The following is a 22,628-nucleotide window of genomic DNA, read 5'->3' as shown; positions in this document are numbered from 1 at the left end:
AGAGGAACATAAACTGTATCACTACACAAGCAACAGAGAACCGGGCTTAGGCGTCAGTGGAGGTCGGCTTGATCCATTTATCGGTAGCGTCGATACCAAAGGTAGTATCAATATATGATCAATCAGGAGTGATTAGATCAAAAATTTATTTTTTTCCACAAAATAATTTGTTTTTTTGTTCATGTTTACAGTTTCAGGAGATGACAAGGACCAACGGATTTAAACAAGTAGTAGATAGTAGTTTTTCCTTTTGTTTTGATTAAACATTTGTATGCAATAAAGTTTATATCTTATGTTACACTGTCCTGTGTTTTTTCCCTAAATATAATCGTGATTAAAATGTAAAAAGTTAAATAATTCTGTGATTTAAGTATCGGCGTCACTATATATATATATATATATATATATATATATATATATATATATATATATATATATATATATATATATATATATATATATACACGTGTGTGTGTGTATATACTATATATATGTGTGTGTATATACTATATATATATATGTGTGTGTGTGTGTGTATATATATATATATATATATATATATATATATACTGTGAGTGTGTATCAATCAATCAATCAATGTTTATTTATATAGCCCTAAATCACAAGTGTCTCAAAAAAACAAAAACAAAAAAAAACAAATATATATATATATATATATATATATATATATATATATATATATATATATATATATATATATATATATATATATATATATATATATATATATATATATATATATATATATATATATATTTCTACGAGAATACAACTTATTTGTTGTTTGTGTTCTGACTTCCATTTATCCATCCGTTTACTGTATTCTCATTTGACCAAAGGGGCACCTATTAGGCAGTCGTTCCCAGAATACAGTACTGTTGCTGTCTGGTAATTACTGGTTTGGAAGTGACAGGGTTAAACGGACAGGAACAGTGGCGCACTATAGATCTGGTGTCTGTGTTTCCACAGCAACACCTATTAAATTACATGCATGCTTGCTGGCATTGGACTTTAAACGGGTGGAGAGACAGGAAACTATTTTCTTCCTGGAGTGAAACAGACACATTTGAAAATGGTAAGAGCAATTGTTTGTACTGTTATGCACTTTACAAGTTACATTTCCAAACACCAGGTTGTGTTGTTTGTGTTTATTAAGTTTGCCATATTTAATTTTACAGGCCAAATTCTTCACACCGGTTCAAATCAACGGTAAGTTTAATCCACAGAACCACATTTGCCAATTGTAATAAATGTGGAAGAGACATTCGCTAATGCATGTTACACAATTCTAAGTTAGCTTGCTATTGTTCAATGTGTAGACAGTGTTACAATGTGTCTCATTCACTGAGTAAAGAGCTGTTTTATTTAAGTGCTAAATTCTCCTTGCAGAGTTCAAAGAGTGTTTCTCCTTGTATGACAAGAAGCAAAAGGGAAAGATTGACGCCAAGGACCTGGTCACAGTTATGCGCTGCCTGGGTACAAGCCCAACACTTGGGGAAATTGAGAGACATCTTCAAGTACATAAAATTGGTTAGTGATGTGTAATCAACAATGTTACAAACAACTGTTTTTGTAGTTATGTTGTACATAACTGTCACATTGGAAAGAAGGCATCCCCAAAAAGCCAGTCTTAACGGGATAAGATGTTTTCCGCTCGGCGCTATTGTTTGACTTGTCTCTATTCCATAGCGTGGCAATATTTTGGGACAGTTAAAAGTGCTCCCTTTTGAAAAGGTGCATGGAACATGTCCCGCCCCTCACCCTAAATCACGTCCATGCTTAAATGTGTGGAAGAACCCCATAACTTTTTATTTTGCGTAAAAAGTGTGCGTAACGTTAGTATAGAGCAGGTAAGGTTGCATTTTTTGCCTCTTTCCCGAGAGAATCATGTGTGTGTCTGCAGCATTAAAGGCCTACTGAAACCCACTACTACCGACCACGCAGTCTGATAGTTTATATATCAATGATGAAATCTTAACATTGCAACACATGCCAATATGGCCGGGTTAACTTATAAAGTGCAATTTTAAATTTCCCGGGGAACTTCCGGTTGAAAACGTCTATGTATGATGACATTTGCGCGTGACGTCAATGGTTGAAACAGAAGTATTCAGACACCATTGTATCCCAATACAAACAGCTCTGATTTCATCGCAAAATTCCACAGTATTCTGGACATCTGTGTTGGTGAATCTTTTGCAATTTGTTTAACAATGGAGACTGCAAAGAAGAAAGCTGTAGGTGGGATCGGTGTATTAGCGGCTGGCTGCAGCAACACAACCAGGAGGACTTTGACTTGGATAGCAGACGCGCTATCCGACGCTAGCCGCCGACCGCACGGATGATCGGGTGAAGTCCTTCGTCCTTCCGTCGATCGCTGGAACGCAGGTGAGCACGGGTGTTGATGAGCAGATTAGGGCTGGCGTAGGTGGAGTGCTAATGTTTTTATCATAGCTCTGACGAGGTCCTGTAGCTAAGTTAGCTTCAATGGCGTCGTTAGCAACAGCATTGCTAGGCTTCGACAGGCGGCACAGCATTAACCATGTAGTTACAGGTCCAGTGTTTGGTTCGGTGTCTCCTGATAGTAGTATTGTTTATCTTCTGTCCATCCTTCCAGTCAGGGGCTTATTTCTTTTGTTTCTATCTGCATTTAAGCACGATGCTATCACGTTAGCTCCGTAGCTAAAGTGCTTCACCGATGTATTGTCGTGGAGATAAAAGTCACTGTGAATGTCCATTTCGCGTTCTCGACTCTCATTTTCAAGAGGATATAGTATCCGAGGTGGTTTAAAATACAAATCCGTGATCCACAATAGAAAAAGGAGAAAGTGTGGAATCCAATGAGCCCTTTTACCTAAGTTACGGTCAGAGCGAAAAAAGATACGTCCTGCACTGCACTCTAGTCCTTCACTCTCACGTTCCTCATCCACAAATCTTTCATCCTGGCTCAAATTAATGGGGTAATCGTCGCTTTCACGGTCCGAATCGCTCTCGCTTGCTGGTGTAAACAATGGGGAAATGTGAGGAGCCTTTCAACCTGTGACGTCACGCTACTTCCGGTACAGGCAAGGCTTTTTTTATCAGCGACCAAAAGTTGCGAACTTTATCGTCGATGTTCTCTACTAAATCCTTTCAGCAAAAATATGGCAATATCGCGAAATGATCAAGTATGACACATAGAATGGATCTGCTATCCCCGTTTAAATTTTTTAAAAAATCATTTCAGTAGGCCTTTAAGGAGTGGGACTATACAGGACTAGCTTCAATGTGCTCAAACAACCACCAGGTATCATTTTTTTCGCATTTGTTTTTAAAACTCTGTACAGTAGATGGTAGCATTTGCTTCTTAACATACATCATAGGTGTTAGGTTCACACCCTGTTGACATCTATTAAACAGACAAGAGACGAAGAATCAAACAGAGACAGAATCAAATTTGGACTCAATATTGAGGAGAGACATGGCCACTGTACTGTCTGTACAGTCCTGCACCACGCTCTGCCGAAGGAAGGTCTCATCTCCTCTTTTATTTTAGATATTCAATGTTCACGCACCAACACGTCACCGCAGGTATAGGAAGTATGCAAAACAGTCACTGTTCTTGGTTACATCGAAGACAAAAGAGAGGAGGATGTCTCGGGCCTGGGCTCATCCTGGGTCCAGCTACATCAAGAGGGCAGCGGGTCGTAAATAGCGTTGGCCTCGGTTACCAAATAGTTCAGAGAAACTTCCTGAGGAAGTTTGGGAAGATCTTGCCATCTGTCCGCTTTGAAGTTCTTGGTCCAGCTGTGAAAAGAATTGGATAAAACAAATGAAACATGAAAAAAATTAAGAAATTAAATATTTGAACCCACAATTTGTAGGACCCATTCGACGCCGTACAAGCCAGTGCTACCGCTCGTAGTCGGTAGTTGGTCGTAGTCAGTTATATAGTAGCTTCCGGTGAGGACAATGGTTAACACCTCCCGTCTTCTTCCATCGTATACCTGTCGCATCCTCCAAAGCCCCCGCTTGGTGCAACAAAGACATCTCTCATCGTGCCCACAGGAAAAGAGTGGAACGTTTTTTGATATATTACATACAATTTTTCTGACAATAGGCACACCACAACTGACTTGGTGGTGCAGTACAAATGGTTCATCAATATAGTGATGTATCAGGCGCACGTCTATTTTTATAACCATGGCACGTCTACTACTGCTGTACGGAATTAAATCCAACATCTGCACCTTGCAAACTTATTATTTATGAATACACACACATGATATCCTTGTAACACAATTTGCAAAGTCAACTGTTTTTGATTATTATATTTCTACAGATTAATGGATAACTTGCTTTGAAAGTGTAAGTCAAAATGACAAACACACATTAAAGTTTTTTTTAAAATTAATAATAAAAAATAAAAAAAATGCTTGGAACATGAGATAATATTAAATTGTAGAACAGATGCAACTGAATGTGCAACATTTTTCTGTCAAAATTGAAATACATTTAGCCAGAAAGTGTTTTTGAAATGTTTGTATTTGTTTTATTTCCACAGGCCACATAATGTGGCTGACCATGTTAAAAAGATGCGGCTGGCCACATAAATGACATGGCGGACCACATAAAATGACGTGGGATGAGCCACATTTAAATTAAGCAGTGGTGTGCTGTCAGGGCCAGCAAGGCCTTCTCTGCTGGCCTAACATGATCATAATTAAAGATAAAAATTATTTTTTATTTACTTTCCCTAAATATCTAAAAGTATTCATATTCTTTTCATGTCATATTATGAGCCTTCCAGTTGTGTTGTTTTTAGGTTAGAGTTTTTATCCAATCAGAATTCAGCTAGCTTATGTTGCCATGCTGTACGAAATCTGCCCGGGGCCCTCAGAATCAACCATGCAGGCGTCTGTGCACTGTAAGTGAACGGGCACATAAAGTTGATAGACAATTGCGATCACCAATCAGATCACGTGTTGTCAGTAAGGCCTTCTAGCTGTCTCACGCTGGGATTAGATACTCATTTGGGAGTCCCAAGAGAGTATCCAATCACAAGTTGCGAAAACAGGAAGTGGCACCGTAGCCATAGAAAGCCACAACAAACTCACCGGTACTCACAAAGAAGGAGAGCAAAATGCTTATTAAGTGGCAGATATATATTTGCAAGGCCATTTTCAAGAAGGATGCTTAAGAGAAACTACATCTTGTGAGACGAGGTCGGCCGACACCGGAAGCTACTATATAACTGACTACGACCAACTACCGACTACGAGCGGTAGCACTGGCTTGTACGGCGTCGAATGGGTCCTACAAATTGTGAGTTCAAATATTTAATTTCTTAATTTTTTTCATGTTTCATTTGTTTTATCCAATTCTTTTAATTTTGACAGTACCATGTAAGATATGTTTTAATTGCTGGAGCGGGTTTATTGAATTTTAAATGTCACATCTTGGGGTTTGTCACCAACACAATGTGACATAATAATCCAGCCCTGACTGGAGGGGAAGGCAGGTTCAAATAGCATCTGGCTGATTGACACCAGGTGTGGCCCGGTGCCAATCAGCCACAGCTGAGGGGGAAAAGCACTCAGGGATACAAGCAGGAAATGAAGACAAAATAAAAGCACTGATAGGAAACTAAGACAAACGCAACCAAACTGTCAGGGGCAACCATGACAACCCCGAGGCTTGCCGTAGGCACACAGATCAAAAGGGTGTAACGTATAGTTACATTATCTATGACTATGAATGCTTAACACACCTGATGGAAAATGTGTTGCCAATTTAGCGAGTAGTGCGGCATATGAATTGAAAATACCGCCCAAGCACCGCAGCAAGCCAAGACATGGGGTTATTGATAAGTGGTGATGCGTCAGCTTGAACAAGTGCACTGTTTGGTGTTCATTTATTTTGATCATGCATATGATAAAAATATTAGAGTTGGGAAACGATTCTATCAGATTCCGATTCTTTGGGTGGCGATGCAGAATCGATCCCCGGTTCAACACAATTCTGGACTCAAACCGATTGTAATGTATTATTTGCTGTAGTAATTATAATTAAAACCTTTTCAAAACAGGTTAAAAAACAAATTTTTGGTTATGCGCATGGCCTAAAAACACAGATGTTTGGAAATTATCTGAATAAATCGCGATCCGGATGTCAATCCGATTTTTTCCTGCATCCCCAAACAACATGGCTTATCACATATTTATCATTTCAACATGTCCGAAGAGGAGTAGGAAGAAGCACAGTTCATCCAATCCTACCATCTTTTTGTTACTCCCCCTTAACACATTCGAGATCTTGTGCTCAATCTATAACCCAAACAACCATTAGGTAAAAAAAACAAAATGTCAAGTGATACATTTTTTTTAATCACATTTTGGAATTTGGATTAATCATGATTAATCACAGGTGATTACTTATGTGCCTAATTAAAACTTGCTGAAGATAATACCCCAATATTTGTACACAAATGCAATTTAATTGTCAGAATGTCATCCAGGAACGTTTTTGTATAGGCAATATGTGATAATGTCTCATTTATCAATCAGAGCTGGGGTCTTTATTGTGTCGTGTCTTATGAATAGGAAACAGGTACTTACTTTCATTGATGAATTTCAGGTATCAAGACAGTGCAGGTATTTCAGGTATACCACTTACAGACAATCCAAATCAAAACAAGGCTGTTGATGACAAATGATGAAAATTTTAAAAATGGCGACTATGACAAACATGAACAGAAAGCTTTTTTTAGCTAACCTGTGACGGTGCCACGATCCAGGCAGCTGAATGCCCTTACCAGTAAATAAAACCAGTGCAAATGTCCACTCAGGTGCATGCGCACACCATTTCAGGGAAAAAAACAAAAGTGTGGCCCCTGCAGCGAGAGTCCCGACCCCTCTGAATTCCAAAACAACCACGACTCACAAATATCAGGCCACAAATAAGTTGCGGAATTTGACTGTGAATAAATGCCTTCACAAGTAATTATTGCTCCAACGTGTTTCAGAGCGCTCAGGCAACTTGGACTTCTCCACGTTCCTCACCATGATGCACCGTCAGATACAGCAAGAAGATCCAAAGACAGAAATCCTGGAGGCGCTGAGGATGACAGACAAGCAGAAGAAAGGATTCATGCAAGCCTCAGAGCTGCGGGCCAAGCTCACCATGTTGGGAGAGAAACTTACCAACAGGGAAGGTAACAGAAAAGTGCACTCTGACAAAGAAATATTGTGGAATATGAATGAGTCTGTTTTTCTCAAAAAAAAAGAGTCAACTTTGCCCTACAAAATGTTTTTTTTTTAATATAAAGTATCAGTCACTTATGCAACAACCTTTATAAACACAAATGTAAAAACAACAGTCATATATGATGTAATCTTAGAAATGTGTAAAGGGGACCTTTGATGATTTTCCTCTTCAATGATGATTTATAAATGTTGGATACTGGTGTCAAATCATAAGGTTCATGCATTACTACTGGATGCCTCTGAACGCTGTGTTTTGCAGCCTTTTTTTTTTAATTTTTTTTTTTACAGAGGGCCATTTGTGATATCACTGATTGACGGATGTACGTACAGTCGTGGTCAAAAGTTTACATACACTTGTAAAGAACATAACATTTTCAATAATTTCTACAACTCTTATTTTTTTGTGATAGGGTGATTGGAGCACATACTTGTTGGTCACAAAAAACATTCATGAAGTTTGGTTCTTTTATGAATTTATTATGGGTCTACTGAAAATGTGACCAAATCTGCCGGGTCAAAATTATACATACAGCAATGTTAATATTTGGTTACATGTCCCTTGGCAAGTTTCACTGCAATAAGGCGCTTTTGGTAGCCATCCACAAGCTTCTGGCATCTGCCATCACATGGACAAAGATAAGACCTTCTGGAGGAAAGTTTTGTGGTCAGATGGAACAAAAATTTAGCTGTTTGGCCACAATACCCAGCAATATGTTTGGAGGAGAAATGGTGAGGCCTTTAATCCCATGAACACCATTCCTACATCACCATTCCTACCGTCAAGCATGGTGGTGGTAGTATTATGCTCTGGGCCTGTTTTGCTTTGTTGTGCTTTACAGAGAGTAAATGGGACAATGAAAAAGGAGGATTTCCTCCAAATTCTTCAGGACAACCTAAAATCATCAGCCCGGAGGTTGGGTATTGGGCGCAGTTGGGTGTTCCAACAGGACAATGACCCCAAACACACGTCAAAAGTGGTAAAGGAATGGCTAAATCAGGCTTTAATTAAGGTTTTAGAATGGCCTTCCCAAAGTCCTGACTTAAACGTGTGGACAATGCTGAAGAAACAAGTCCATGTCAGAAAACCAACACATTTAGCTGAACTGCACCAATTTTGTCAAGAGGAGTGGTCACAAATTCAACCAGAAGCTTGTGGATGGCTACCAAAAACGCCTTATTGCAGTGAAACTTGCCAAAGGACATGTAAGCAAATATTAACATTGCTGTATGTATACTTTTGACCCAGCAGATTTGGTCACATTTTCATTAGACCCATAATAAATTCATAAAAGAACCAAACTTCATGAATGTTTTTTGTGACAAACAAGTATGTGCTCCAATCACTCTATCACAAACAAATAAGAGTTGTAGAAATTATTGGAAACTCAAGACAGCCATGACGTTATGTTCTTTACAAGTGTATGTAAACTTTTGACCACGACTGTATGTGGGCATTTCTAGTATGCAGCCTGCAGACCTCCTCTGCGTCAAGCGGCTCGGCTTTTAGCGTTCAGTGCTAGCATGTTTAGCAAAGGCTCCAAAACAATGTCCGTCCAGGTGCGAGGCGATGTTCGCTCAGCTTTCCAAAAAAAATGCAAATACCAGGCAGAAGTGGAAAGAGTTGCTTTTTCCCCGCCAACAGAAGGAAAGTACTTTGGTGTTTACTCGTCGATGACATTTTACACGGGACAGTTTGGTCAACATGGGCCAATACGACGGCGAAAAGAAGACTGAGCATTTCCGACAACAACCCATAAACATTGTAATTAAAAAGCAAAATGGTAATGACAACATGTTGCAATATTAACTCTAATAATATATATTTTTTTACTTTAAAACTGTCATTGCTCAAAAAATTATTATAATCGACGGAAAAATCTGAAGTTGATCTAGATCAGACCTGAGCAAATTAAGGCCCATTAAGCTTTTCAGTCTGTCCCGCCAGACATTCCCAAATAATTTTTTTAGATCTGTAAGATGGAAACTGTAGCTGCCATTATGATGTGCAGTGATGTTTTCAAATGACCATAACTCTTGAACTGTACAAAGTATTTCAATGGTTGGAATGTGTGTTTTTGCATGATATACTAGTTACTATGGTAATCTGATTAGTTACTATGGTTATCAAAGTCACAGCAGCTCAGATGAGGCACCAAGCAGTGTGGGTGGGGAGCGTTTCCACAGAGTGTTTCCAGAGCGGCCAACCTGAAATGCGGGTGTCAGGGACAGACGCGGAAGGAGATTTTTACAACAAAGTTGTAAAGCTTATTGATACATCAGATGTATCAGATTGTAGGTGTTTTTATTTTTTACCCTTAGCGTTCATATTTCGCTGTTTGTTGCATTTTTGTTGTGTTTCCCTTGATTGTAAAATATGTCGATCGAAGGGGGGTGTGACGTTCATATCTTGTCAATATGTTGTCAATATTCAGTGTTTTATCGCTCATAGTCAATATTGTAAATCCCACATTCTTTATTTTGATGTGCATTCTGGGTGTCTCATTTAGTAAAAAAAAATTAAATTCCATTACGTTTTTTAAGGCGGTCTGTCATAACGTTTTTAGCTTTCAATCAGACATTATTGTGAGATTTTGTATTAATGTTCCTAAAAATAGATATACCGGCCCCCAGACACATTTTTTTCTCTAAATTTGTCCCCGCCGAGTCAAAATAATTGCCCAGGTCTGATCTAGATAGAGATTTACGTGTTGAAAGTAAAAATAATATATATTGATATATGACTTATTTGAACTTATGAGTGGGGCTTTTTGGATCGCCCATATATAATCAAAAGCAATGTTGTTATGAATTATTTACCTATTTAAGGCTCTAATTACTTCACATAAAATAGTCAATTTGGAAAAATATTGCATATTTTGTGTTATTATGCCTAATTTGGACAACCAGGTATGGTAAAGACAAGGTCCTTTTAAAAAAAATTTATAAAATAAGATGAATAAATTAAAAACATTTTCTTGAATAAAAAAGAAAGTAAAACAATATAAAAACAGTTACATAGAAACTAGTAATTAATGAAAATTAGAAAAATTAGCTGTTAAAGGTTAGTAATATTAGTGCACCAGCAGCACGCACAATCATGTGTGCTTACGGACTGTATCCCTTGCAGACTGTATTGATATATATTGATATATAATGTAGGAACCAGAATATTAATAACAGAAAGAAACAACCCTTTTGTGTGAATGAGTGTAAATGGGGGAGGGAGGTTTTTTGGGTTGGTGCACTAATTGCAAGTGTATCTTGTGTTTTTTATGTTGATTTAATAAAAAAAAAAAAAAAAACAACCCCGATACCGATAATAAAAAAAACGATACCGATAATTTCCAATATTACATTTTAAAGCATTTATCGACCGATAATATCGGCAGGCCGATATAATCGGACATCTCTACATAAAACATAAAAAATATATATATATATATATATATATATGGCAACGGATAGATCTGAAGTTGATTTTTAGGTATTTAAGTGTTAAAGTAACAAAACAAAAAAAAACACTTCAATGACTGAAGCCCTTTTGGGTCCCTTTACTTGAGGGGCGCCCTAATGGTTTTAAAAATAAAAACTATTAAAATGGCCCCGCATGCGTCTATTTTTTTAGTGTTCGGGCATAATTGGAAAAAGTCTGGACACCCTTGGATTTGATGCATGTTTCGGAGTACATAAAAACTAACAATGAAGCGCCGCAGACACATAGGATCAGCTCAAAGTTAGTAGAAGTAATGGCGCCCTGTCGTCACGTGAGTGCCTTTTGATCAATCATTGAGGAGATCGCCTGAAACCGAGTTGGCCGTACTCTCGTTATACACGACTGTCAGCAATGTTTCTTCATCTATGGTTAAGAAACACTGCTATGGACCACAAGGAAGTGTGTTAGGTCCCCTTTAAAAAGGCAGCAACTAAATAATGCAATGTAAATGACAAACAAATAAACTCAATTAATGTACTGTATAATTTCAGAATTGTGGGGGAGAAAGTTTGTCGGAAATCCACCAAACTATTTTGTGTTCTTTCTGTAGTGGATGATCTGTTCAAAGAAGCCAACATCAAGTCCAATGGAATTGTTAACTACGAGGAGTTCACCCAAATGGTGATTCTGCCGCCTGTTGATTACTGAATGCGCTCCATGGCAGGTAATAAACACTGTCTAGACATTGCATGTTTTGCATACTTTGAGTTCTGTATTTGTCTAAAATTACGAATTGTATCATTTTGATTATGCCTTCCGGTGAAGTCGGAAATTGATTTTTTTTTTTAAAGGGACAAAATAGCTTAAATGATACAAGAAAAAAAACATTTAGTTTGTCCTGAGTTAATTCTGTGCATGAGTTCATAGAGCGGCTCAAGGGCTTGAATGAGTCATTAATTGAGTGATTAAAAGTACGAGTCGTCATATAAAACTATCCATCGGAATTTGTTCTTAACATCCACCAGAGAACATGGAATTCTATGATACAATGACATGTGTGCACAATTCCAAATTTGGAATTTCAGTTAAATTCCTTTGAAGATATGACATTTGATCTGAATTGGCTCCACCTCACAGGATGTTGAATTGGAATTACAGTTAAAGTTAAAGTCCCAACAATAGTCATACACACACTAGGTGTGGTGAAATGATCCTCTGCATTTGACTCATCCCCCATGTTCACCCCCTGGGAGGTGAGGGGAGCAGTGAGCAGCAGCGGTGGCCGCGCTCGGGAATCATTTTGATGATTTTTTTAACCCCCAATTCCAACCCTTTATGCTAAGAGCCAAGCAGGAAGGTAATGGGTCCCATTTTTATAGTCTTTGGTATGACTCGGCCGGGGTTTGAACTCATGACCTTCCAGTCTCAGGGCGGACATTCTAACCACAAGGCCACTGAGCAGGAAGGATAATTAAATTCAAATAAGTTCCTTATAGGAAGAAAGGGTAACACTTTAGTATGGGGAACATATTCACCATTAATTAGTTGCTTATTAAAGTAACAAAGACTTAATTTAGTTATTTGGACACTAGGGGAACATATAAGTGTTAGGGTTGGGGTTAACTCTTAGTTAATGGCTTACTGGTTGTATAAAAAGGCCATGCAGAATAAGGCATTAATAAGTACTTAATAATGACTAATTATGAGCCAATATGTTACTAATTTGCATGTTAATAAGCAACTAATTAATGGTGAATATATGTTCCCCATACTAAAGTTTTACCGAAGAAAGAATTACATGAGGAAGAATTGTTAAGTTTCGCAAAAGTGTTGGCCTAATAAGGAAAAATAATTTACGAACACTTCAATTAAACACACATTCCTTAAATTTTGAAGTACTTTCCCACCATTTTTGGTAATTTGAAAGTAATATTCATGACTTTTATTTGTATACCTATTGTACAAAATGGACTGAAATGCTACCATGCTAACGCCTAGCTTTCTAACTGGTATTTGTTTTATAGAAGATTTTTTTTATTCTTAATTGTCAATGAAAAATAATTGCCGTAGTAAATATAACCTTGTACAATACAACCTCACTTCAAATTCATAGAATAAAATATAATTTTAAAATCGGATTTTTGCACAAGCCAAATGTGTAATGTATTTTTATACTGGCAGGCTTGTGACACAACATACTGTACAGTATTTGTCCTGAGGGATTTTCTTTTCATAATTAAAAAAAATAAAGAAAATCTGACGGAAACATTTAATACGGAAGAGCAAAAACTGGGGAAATAAGCAACATTTTCATGTACAGAACAAGTTACACAAACAGACAGAGAGCAGAGCAGGTGCATTTTTATTAATAAACCAAAACAAAGTAAATAGCAGCTATAGTTACAATACTTACAAGATAGTGTTTTTCTCCAAATAAACAGTCAAGGCGCTGTCTTATTGAACAAAACAATTTATTTTCCATGACCATAACAAATAACACAAAAATACGTTTTTACAGCACATCTTCAGTCTGCATGCATGATACAAACATTTTGGAGCCATTTTTATTCAGATACATGAACAAGATTATTCTCTTACAGGTCATTTTTAAAGTCATGTTTTTTACAACGCGAGTCATGAAATGTGCCGATTACGACTGAAAACAATTAGCTCACACATGAACCGGCTGTAGCACCTTTACACCACTTTCCCACTACCGCTAACAAATGACAAAAATGGACGTTGTTGAAAATGTTTAAGAGGAGACAATGGAGTGACAGGGTAAGCTTACATATGTGTTTGCTTGTTTGAGAGGAACATCTCGACTAAAAAGCTACTTTTAAGCATGTTAGCAAAGCGTTTAAACATCCCAGAATCGCGAGTTTAGCACCGAAGCTAGCGTCAACACTTTTAGTTCAAAAGACAACATAAAAAGGAGGCGTTTGGTGGTTGTCATGGCAACGACAGCTACAACCGTACATTTCATAATGATGTATTTTTATAGCCACGCATTTACTTCACATTTCTGCTTTTTTTTTGGCCGTAACCCAGCAGGCACAAGACATTAAAACAACGTTGGGAACTTGTTCCATTAGGTCCTGATGTTTAGCAACTCAAACATAACGTTGAAACAGCATGATTTTTGACGACGTTTAATCAACGTTGGGTTTCTGACGTAGAGTTGACCATTGAATTTTGGTCATTTCCCAACCAATATTCTACTACAGAAATACGTTGAAACAACATGCTTTTTGACAAGGTTTAATCGATGTCAGGTTGTGACATTGATTTGACCATTGAAATTTGGTCATTTCCCAACCAATATTCTACAACACAAATACAACGTTGAAACAACATGCCTTTTGACAACGTCTAATCAACATCAGGTTGTGACATTGATTTGACCATTGAAATTTGGTCATTTCCCAGCCAACAATGTGTATGCAACGTTACAACTATTTTGCAAGGTTGTTTAGAAGGACATGTACGTATAATCAATGATGTATCAATGTTTTGTGCCTCCTGGGAAGAGTAATAAAATACAGTGGCACCTCGGTTTTCGTACGCAGCACTTTTTATGCGATAACATTTTCAACAAAATGTTTTGTGCAGCATCTGGGTTATCGCACAGCTACAGTAAACAGTGCAGGTTACAAACCAGCCGTTATTCCTCGGCATCTAGTGCCCAAACCAAGATACCCCCGTGTTAGTGACTCAGTCCCTTGTGCTTTGTTTTTATTGCGTACGACTACAAAATAAGCCACCGTGGGGGCCAAATAAAGTTGTGATTGGCAGCACTTTCATAAAAAAGGTGAGAGACACTATTCAATTTAAGAAAAAGCTTGTAGCAAACCAACAAGAGTCTTCAGTAAAAGGAATGTTCAGTGTTCATTTATCCATTTAATGTGTTATTTATAATCATTATGTACCTCTTTAAAGTGTATTTTGCCTTATTTTTGGGGGTTTCTGAGATGGAGTAATTAAAATGACAATATTTTGTTAAGCAGAAATTACTTTGGTTTTTGTACGATTCGGTTCTTAGTCCTTGGAAAGGATTTTCACCACCTGACCGATTCCGGAAGACCCGCGTGCACGAAGACTACGTCACTTCCTGTCTACTTGTGTTATGGCAATTACATTCGTTCACTGTTATCATGGTTTTCCTTTTTTACTAATCTTAATTTCAATAACAATGTCATATAATATTCCATACAAACCCAAACTACTGTTATGTAGAGAAACAGTATTTATGTTGAAACTGTACAGATCTGTCCAGAAACCTAAACAATGTGCTCAGCAGCCTTAAATGGCAAATAAATCCATCTTCTTCTTCTTTTTTATTAATGTTTTTACATCAATTCTACTTTTTGTTAGTCTACAGATAAAGATTTAAGACAAGAGCCTCGTTTAAAAAACAAAAATCAATATTTAACAATGAGTGTGTCACACATTGCAATGACACACGGTAAAACGTGGTTGTAATTGTGGCGATAATACTCTTGATTTTTTTTAATTTTATTTTTTTAAATCATCCTCTTGTTAATATTTATATTCTTATTCTCTTTCACTACTATGTCAACTATTCTTTTTATTTAATAGATCATAATAATAATAAACCATTGATAAAACATTCAAATATCACAGCACCGTGGAACACTCTTTCTAGACAGGAAGTAACATAGTCTTCGCACGTGCGTCGACCAATCGTGTCTTCCGGAACCACAGTAGTGAAAAATGTCAGAAAAGTTGATAAAAATCCAAACACTGAATTTCCTTTGTTCTATTTTTCTGGCACATCTAACGAATGAGGGCAACATATTGGTAGTATTTCCATTCAAAGCACAAGTAGCGTCAACAAGAGATAAAAAGACTGAATCAAATCACAGACTCGCTCGTGTGTGTGAGATGTTGCTGCACTGAAATATTCCTGTTTTTTATTTATAACCTGAGAAATGCCGTCAAGAAAGCTCATGAGTCATGAAATATTCGACATCACAAAACTACAATTAATTAGGCATGTTACAGTGGGGGAGGGGATTCGCATGGCCCCATTCGTCACGGTTTACCTGACACATGAAACGTGACAAATTAGGGCGAGCACTATCCACTTAAGCCGTCAGATGGCAGTAGAGTGTTGAATATCTTAAAATGTGTTTTAAAATGTGTCTCTTTGTTTATAATGTATATTTTATGCTGGATCTACTCTCTATTTTATGCTGCAGCTGTTACATATACTGTAATATTGTACATGGTAATTATGATTTGTTATATATTGTATATATTATATACAAATATAATGGAATATAATAATATATCAGTATATAACATATACTGTATATATAATATGTAAATATTACATATATGTTATCTTTTATATTGCTACTGTGGTACATTTTTAGTCTACTTTATACCTGCATTATCCTTTCCATTCTTACCCTTTCCATCCTTTGTAACTGAGCTACTGTGTGGAACAATTTCCCTTGTGGATCAATAAAGTTTGTCTTAGTCTAAGTCTAAGTGGCAATTCCAATTTTGACTCCCCCCCCCCCCATCTTCCTCTCATGCGAGATCCGCCATGCCATATGAATCCCTTCCCTACTGTATCTCCAAACTGTTGTGCATATTCAGTATTTTTTAGGGCCCTAGTTGAGAGAGAAAATGTTCTTTTCTCGATTGAGCAATAACTGCAAGACTGGGCAAACTTTTTGGCTCAGGGGCCACGTTGGCTTTTGACGGGCCAGGCGAACACATCACTGTAAAAAAAAAAAGTTGAGAAAACGCAAATTTTCAAGGCAACATGATGCGACAAGATTTTTGCGTTTTCTCAACTTTTGACTACTATTGTTGACTTAACTAAGATTTACAAGTTGAGATTAGAGTTATGTGACATATGACATATGACATATGTTATGTGACATATGACATATGTTATGTGACATATGACATATGACATATGTGACATACGACATAACTCTTATCTCAACTTGTAAATCTTAGTTAAGTCAACAATAGTAGTCAAAAGTTGAGAAAACGCAAAAATCTTGTTGCATCATGTTGCCTTGAAAATGTGCGTTTTCTCAACTTTTTTTTTTAAAGTGTGATGCATTGCAAAGCATATCATATCTGTTGTAACTAAGAGTAGACTTCCCAAACATGGGCTATATACTTATTTTCAACAATATCATATCAGAACTTCAAAAAAAAACACAAAAATGGTATTAAAGGGTCAAAACTTACATTTTCTTTCAGTTTAAGCAGTGTTGTTGATTAACCTTTTTTTGGCCGATGCATCAAAGTCTAGTATGAGTTTTGTTGTGGCAATTCTCAAAACAGATCTTTGCCTAATTTTGTTCTAATATTTGGCGGTCCGGAATAAAAAGACCAACGGGTCGTGTGTGGCCGTAGTTTGCTCATGCCTGCTTTAAAGAATACTGCTTCAAAGGCTTTTATAGGAGCAAATAGTATACAGTTCAGGGCAGCTTTTCAGCCCTAAATGCACTCAACACATCAATACTACATGTACCGTGGCTCTGAATGTACAACTAAGCAGACAATATTGTCTTGTCATCACATCTATTAAAAAGTCCTGAATGTTCCAAAAGCCTGCCGGTACCTCACCTGAACTTACAGCACCAAATATGTGCCTCGTTGTGCTAGTTCAGCTCTTTTTGTTTCATAGTTAGCACCATTTTCTCAACTAAATGAGGTTTGTTTGGAATCGTGGATCATTCGTTCATTTGTTCTTCCATTTCAAACCAAGACTAAAAAAAACAAAATACATGTTTTTTTATGGTTTGTTTTTTAAAAGTAAAACACAAATAAAAACTATTAATTTGTGTAAAAAAAAATAAGAAAAAAACCCCCCATTACAAGCGTATACATTAGGGCTGTGAATCTTTGGGTGTCCCACGATTCAATTCAATATCGATTTTTCGGGTCACGATTCGATACAAAATCGATTTTTTTTCAATTCAACACGATTCTCGATTCAAAAATGTTTTTTTCCCGATTCAAAAGGATTCTCTATTCATTCAATACATAGGATTTCAGCAGGATCTACCCCAGTCTGCTGACATGCAAGCAGAGTAGTAGATTTTGTAAAACGCTTTTATAATTGTAAAGAACAATGTTTTATCAACTGATTGCAATAATGTAAATTTGTTTTAACTATTAAATGAACCAAAATCATGACCTATTTTATCTTTGTGAAAATATTGGACACAGTGTGTTGTCAAGCTTATGAGATGCGATGCAAGTGTAAACCACTGTGACACTATTGTTCTTTTTTTTTTTTTCTAAATGTCTAATGATAATGTCAATGAGGGATTTTTAATCACTGCTATGTTGAAATTGTAACTAATATTGATACTGTTGTTGATAATATTCATTTTTGTTTCACTACTTTTGGTTTGTTCTGTGTCGTGTTTGTGTCTCCTCTCAATTGCTCTGTTTATTGCAGTTCTGAGTGTTGCTGGGTCGGGTTTGGTTTTGGAATTGGATTGCATTATTATGGTATTGCTGTGTATTGTTTTGTTGGATTGATTAATTTAAAAAAAAAAAAAAAAAAAATCGATTAAAAAAAAAAGAGAATCGATTCTGAATCGCACAACGTGAGAATCGCGATTCGAATTCGAATCGATTTTTCCCCACACCCCCAGTATACATGTAACTTTTGTGAATCTATTTACCGTATTTTTCGGACCATAGGGCGCACCGAATTGAAAGGCACACTGCCGATGAGCGGGTCTATTCAGATCTTTTTTCATACAAAAGGTGCACCGGATTATAGGGCGCATTAAAGAAGTCGTATTACGATTTTTTTTGTAAATTTAAAACACTATCTTGTGGCCTACATAACATGTAATGGTGGTTCTTTGGTCAAAATGTTGCATGGATTATGTTTTACAGATCATCTTTAAGTAGCTTTCTGAGCATCTCTTCAGGATGCGGTCTTATTTACGTGGCTCACCTTCGACAGCGTCTTCTCCCCGTCATCTTTGTTGTAGCGGTGTAGCGTGCAAGGACGGGAGTGGAAGAAGGGTCAAAAGATGGAGCTAACTGTTTTAATGACATTCAGACTTTACTTAAATCAATAACGGAGCAGCATCTCCTCATCCGTGGCTCAATAATGCAACATCAACGCCGAAAATGCGTCCCGTGAAAAACCGTCCGACCGGAACCCTCTAATAACTAACGTTCCGTGGGTGAATTATGTAAACTCACTACAGTTTTTAGTGCTTTGATAGCTAGTTTACTGACAGATATACGTAAGAATTTTACACTACTTTATAGTAGAAATGGCAACGGCGAAAGATGAATGTCAGATAACAAGAAGATAGAGAAAAAGAAGAAGCTTATGACTACAGTGTCAGCACGGACTACAGTTGCGGACGTGCGCACATTTTCAGGACTTATGCAGATCCCAAATACACATCAGCAGGTACCAGAAGGTAAGAAAAGTTGGTTTTGCGTAATATTGCGAAACAAAACACATGGTAATATGTCTGCTAATAGGTGCCATTTTGCGGTCCTTATACACACACCATAATAATACTCGTATGTTTATTGTCTAGCAATCTAGCAAGCGGGCTTCATAGCTTACCAAAGTCGTACTAAAAATATTTTGAGAGATTTTTGAGCGCCGTGTGTAATGTTCTATATTCTCAATGGAACCTTTAAAGTTTTGGTGTCGTTTACTGCCATCATATTGCAGTCTACACGTATATCGTATGTGCATATAATAGCTTCGAGGTCATTAAGCACAACCAGAATTATGCCGTATATTAGGCACACCAGGTTATAAAGCGCACTGTCGATTTTTGAGAAAATGAAAGGATTTTAAGTGCGCCTTATAGTCCGAAAAATACAGTAATACACCAAGTTCACCAAGAAGTAGTATGATGTGGATTTGGGCTTGCAGGTAAACGAATGTAGAAGAAGGCGGACCCCGAATTTCACCGAATCCGAAATGTCCGTTTTTATTCAAGTCAATATGTCCGTTTCCACCGCCAGCGGAATGTCCGCATTTTTTACGGACGCCGCAACAAATCCGTTCAATTTTGCTAAAATCTGCTAGTGTTTGACAGGAAGTTATACACAAAAACAAAATTAAAGTATCCAGATTACTTTCAAAATAAAATAGTCTGCGACGGACATGAAGTCAACTTGTCAAAGGTTTTCAGACTTAATTTCACCTCGATGACACAAACAGATGAGGACATGCTGATTCTGGAGGTCCAAAATTAAAGAATAATGTACAGGCGTATCCCGGGTAGCTAAATGGGTATATGGGGGCCTGTGTCAAACATCAGCTGATTTTTTCTGCTCTAGCTATGAAAACATTACATTTATGTTGAATAATTACTACTTTGCATTAAATTATTCACCACAACCAGGCCAGCAACCAATTAACAGCAATAAACGAGGTATTGCTGTTTTATTCTTGGTGACCAGAAGTGGATTTGGCTTTGAAAGCCCGAGTGAGTGCATACAAGACACAACTAACACAAAATGCAGTTGAAGTAAGTTCATCATTAGATATTGAAAAATAATGTATTATTAGTATTTTACAAGTTATGTAAAGAATTGTATTTATTATACGTAATCACTTGTGAACAATAAACAAAAATACTCCATTGACGACTGCAATTCAGTTCAATAGCCATATGTTTAGGTTGCAGATAATGTCCAAAGTGTATATGAAAAGTTAATACCCTGCCTTCAGCCCCAATAGGGACAAGCGGTAGAAAATAGATGGATGGATTTCCTACCACAGTGAAGACAATTCCAAACTGTTATGCCACTTTGGCATAAATTTAAAAAATAAGCAAAACACAATAAATGGGAAAAAAAAGCATGAAAAAAACAATATTTTTTAGACATTATATATTTAGGGTAAAAGTTTGGCTACAATATAAACTCAAATAGTACCGTGGTTTTAGAAACACGGTCGTAAATCGGTCACGATTAGATTAGAAGTGATGCTAAATTTGCAATTATTTTTATGGGATTTGAATGGACAATGCCGCTAAACTAAATTTAAACTATTACAAGAGGACGTGTTGACTCACCACTAAATAAAAGTTAAACAGAGACAAAGTAAAAGAGAAAAAACAAGACTACCACGTTGATGATTAGCTACTGTAGTGCCCCCCTAGGGGTTGTGGCCCTACAGACCCACGTAGAGCAGTGACTCCCAAACTTTTTTTAACATATTACCACCTAAGAAAAAACTCTCCTAGTACTAACATAATGACCAAAATACTGTAGCGTAATAGGCCCAAGTATTCATTAAAAACAAGGCAAATGATTATACTCAATGTATTTGGCCACTTGGAGATTTCACACAGTTTGAACAGTAACACTGTGTTTGAAAATAAGAACATGAACTCTTTAATCAAATGATTCTTTAGCGTACCACCAGGTGGAGCCCACAGTTTGAGAATCACTGGCATAGAGTGTTAATTCTAGGACTGGCACCATCAATATTTTTAAAATTCCCCTTAGAAACTGGCTAAAATCCATACAAGCTGTACTCACGGAGCATATTTACGCACATTTTTTCCCGATGTAATTGTGTGTAATATATGCATGCACTGCATTTATTCACTGTGTTAACTTTTTTGAAATCTGTATGTACTGTATGTCCAGGGTGTACCACGCCTACCGCCCGAATGCAGCTGAGATAGGCTCTAGCACCCCCCGCGACCCCAAAAGGACAAGTGGTAGAAAGTGGATGCATGTATGTATGTATTCATTTTATTGCTGTGATTATGTTATGTTTAATGTTATTTTTATTAATTGTTGGTATTTCACAAACTGCCCAGGGACTACAGTTGCTCAATGGCTCACACTAACACATTAACAGAAATGTGTATTATTACGGGCTGTCCCGGTTCTAAATCAATTGAAATGATCTATTACTTTTTTAATTCAATAGAGATGATTATTTACATTTAAAAAATAGGAGATATTTGTTTTTTAGTCTTTGTAAGGTGAAAAGTGGAAAATGGAAAAATAAATGAACGAATGATACATGGATTGTTTGGTCTAATGTTTTTTTTTTTTCAAATGTTTTTTTTTTTCAATTTAAATATTAGAAATGAGTAATTCATTAATTAATTAATCACTTTGTAAAAAAAAAATAAAAAAATGCAATCGGTTCCGCCAGTATTTTGCTGACTTTTTTGTGATTCTGCGGCCTAAAATGGCTAAATTTGCAGCAGCTTTTTCAGAAAGTGGTTGCAAAAGTTGCGATGTTTTTTTTTTTTAATATTTTTTTTTTTAAGCATTGTTCAGTGTTCAATTTCAATATTAGAAATGTGTAATACAATCTATCGAGGCAATTTCCAAAAACACATAAAAGACATCACTTTGGATGAACCATTTGTAATAGAAATAAGTGAGTTTGTTCTCCCTGGGTGTAGTTGGGGATGGGATGTTGGTGTGTCATGGAGGTACAAGGCAGCTGCAAAGTAACTGATGTGGATGCTGCCATGGTGGCTTTGTCAGAAATTATGTATTCAGTAAAAAAAAAAAAGGCTGACGCACCTACAAGATGTTTTCATTGTCTTACGCTCCACTGGCTGCCAGTCAAGCACACACCCTCTTTTGGATTTGAATTTAACGTGTCTGACAATGTCTTTGATTACCCTGCACAGTGTAAGCCTTTTTTGATCAATACCACCTTTCTGTAATTAGACAAAACAATCATCATGTTGCACTGAGAGCAGGTGACAGGCACGTGCACAGACTTTTTGGGCCAGAGGGTGCTCAAGCCATTATTATTATTATTATGATTACAAAAGTCACAGCAGTACATTGTTTTATAAGTTGTTAAAATAACACAACATTTAAACTTAAAATATCAAATTGAACTAGTCCTAGGTGTCCAATACTTTTGTCCAGTGGTAGTCCTGAGTGAGACCTAC

The 22,628-nt window shown here is 36.8% G+C and overlaps 1 protein-coding gene across 1 annotated transcript; it reads left to right on the top strand.

Moving 5' to 3' along the window:
* Positions 1-979: 979 nt before the first annotated feature.
* Positions 980-21,722, top strand: calml4a (calmodulin-like 4a). The gene is made up of 6 exons (XM_062032104.1): positions 980-1,096; positions 1,200-1,230; positions 1,411-1,551; positions 7,025-7,213; positions 11,309-11,422; positions 21,349-21,722. Exons 1-5 carry the CDS (start codon positions 1,094-1,096, stop codon positions 11,404-11,406), a joined length of 462 nt encoding a protein of 153 aa, XP_061888088.1. The 5' UTR covers positions 980-1,093; the 3' UTR covers positions 11,407-11,422; positions 21,349-21,722.
* Positions 21,723-22,628: the final 906 nt, after the last annotated feature.

The sequence above is a fragment of the Entelurus aequoreus genome, linkage group LG02, assembly GCF_033978785.1.
Source record: "Entelurus aequoreus isolate RoL-2023_Sb linkage group LG02, RoL_Eaeq_v1.1, whole genome shotgun sequence".
NCBI lineage: Eukaryota > Metazoa > Chordata > Actinopteri > Syngnathiformes > Syngnathidae > Entelurus > Entelurus aequoreus.
Note: the sequence above shows the minus strand (reverse complement) of the source record. Positions and strands in the feature narration are given on the sequence as shown.

Coding starts and splice junctions, on each gene's coding strand:
- calml4a (XM_062032104.1), top strand. Junction 1,231..1,410: donor CACACCGGTTCAAATCAACG/GTAAGTTTAATC, acceptor TTCTCCTTGCAG/AGTTCAAAGAGTGTTTCTCC. Junction 1,552..7,024: donor TCTTCAAGTACATAAAATTG/GTTAGTGATGTG, acceptor AACGTGTTTCAG/AGCGCTCAGGCAACTTGGAC.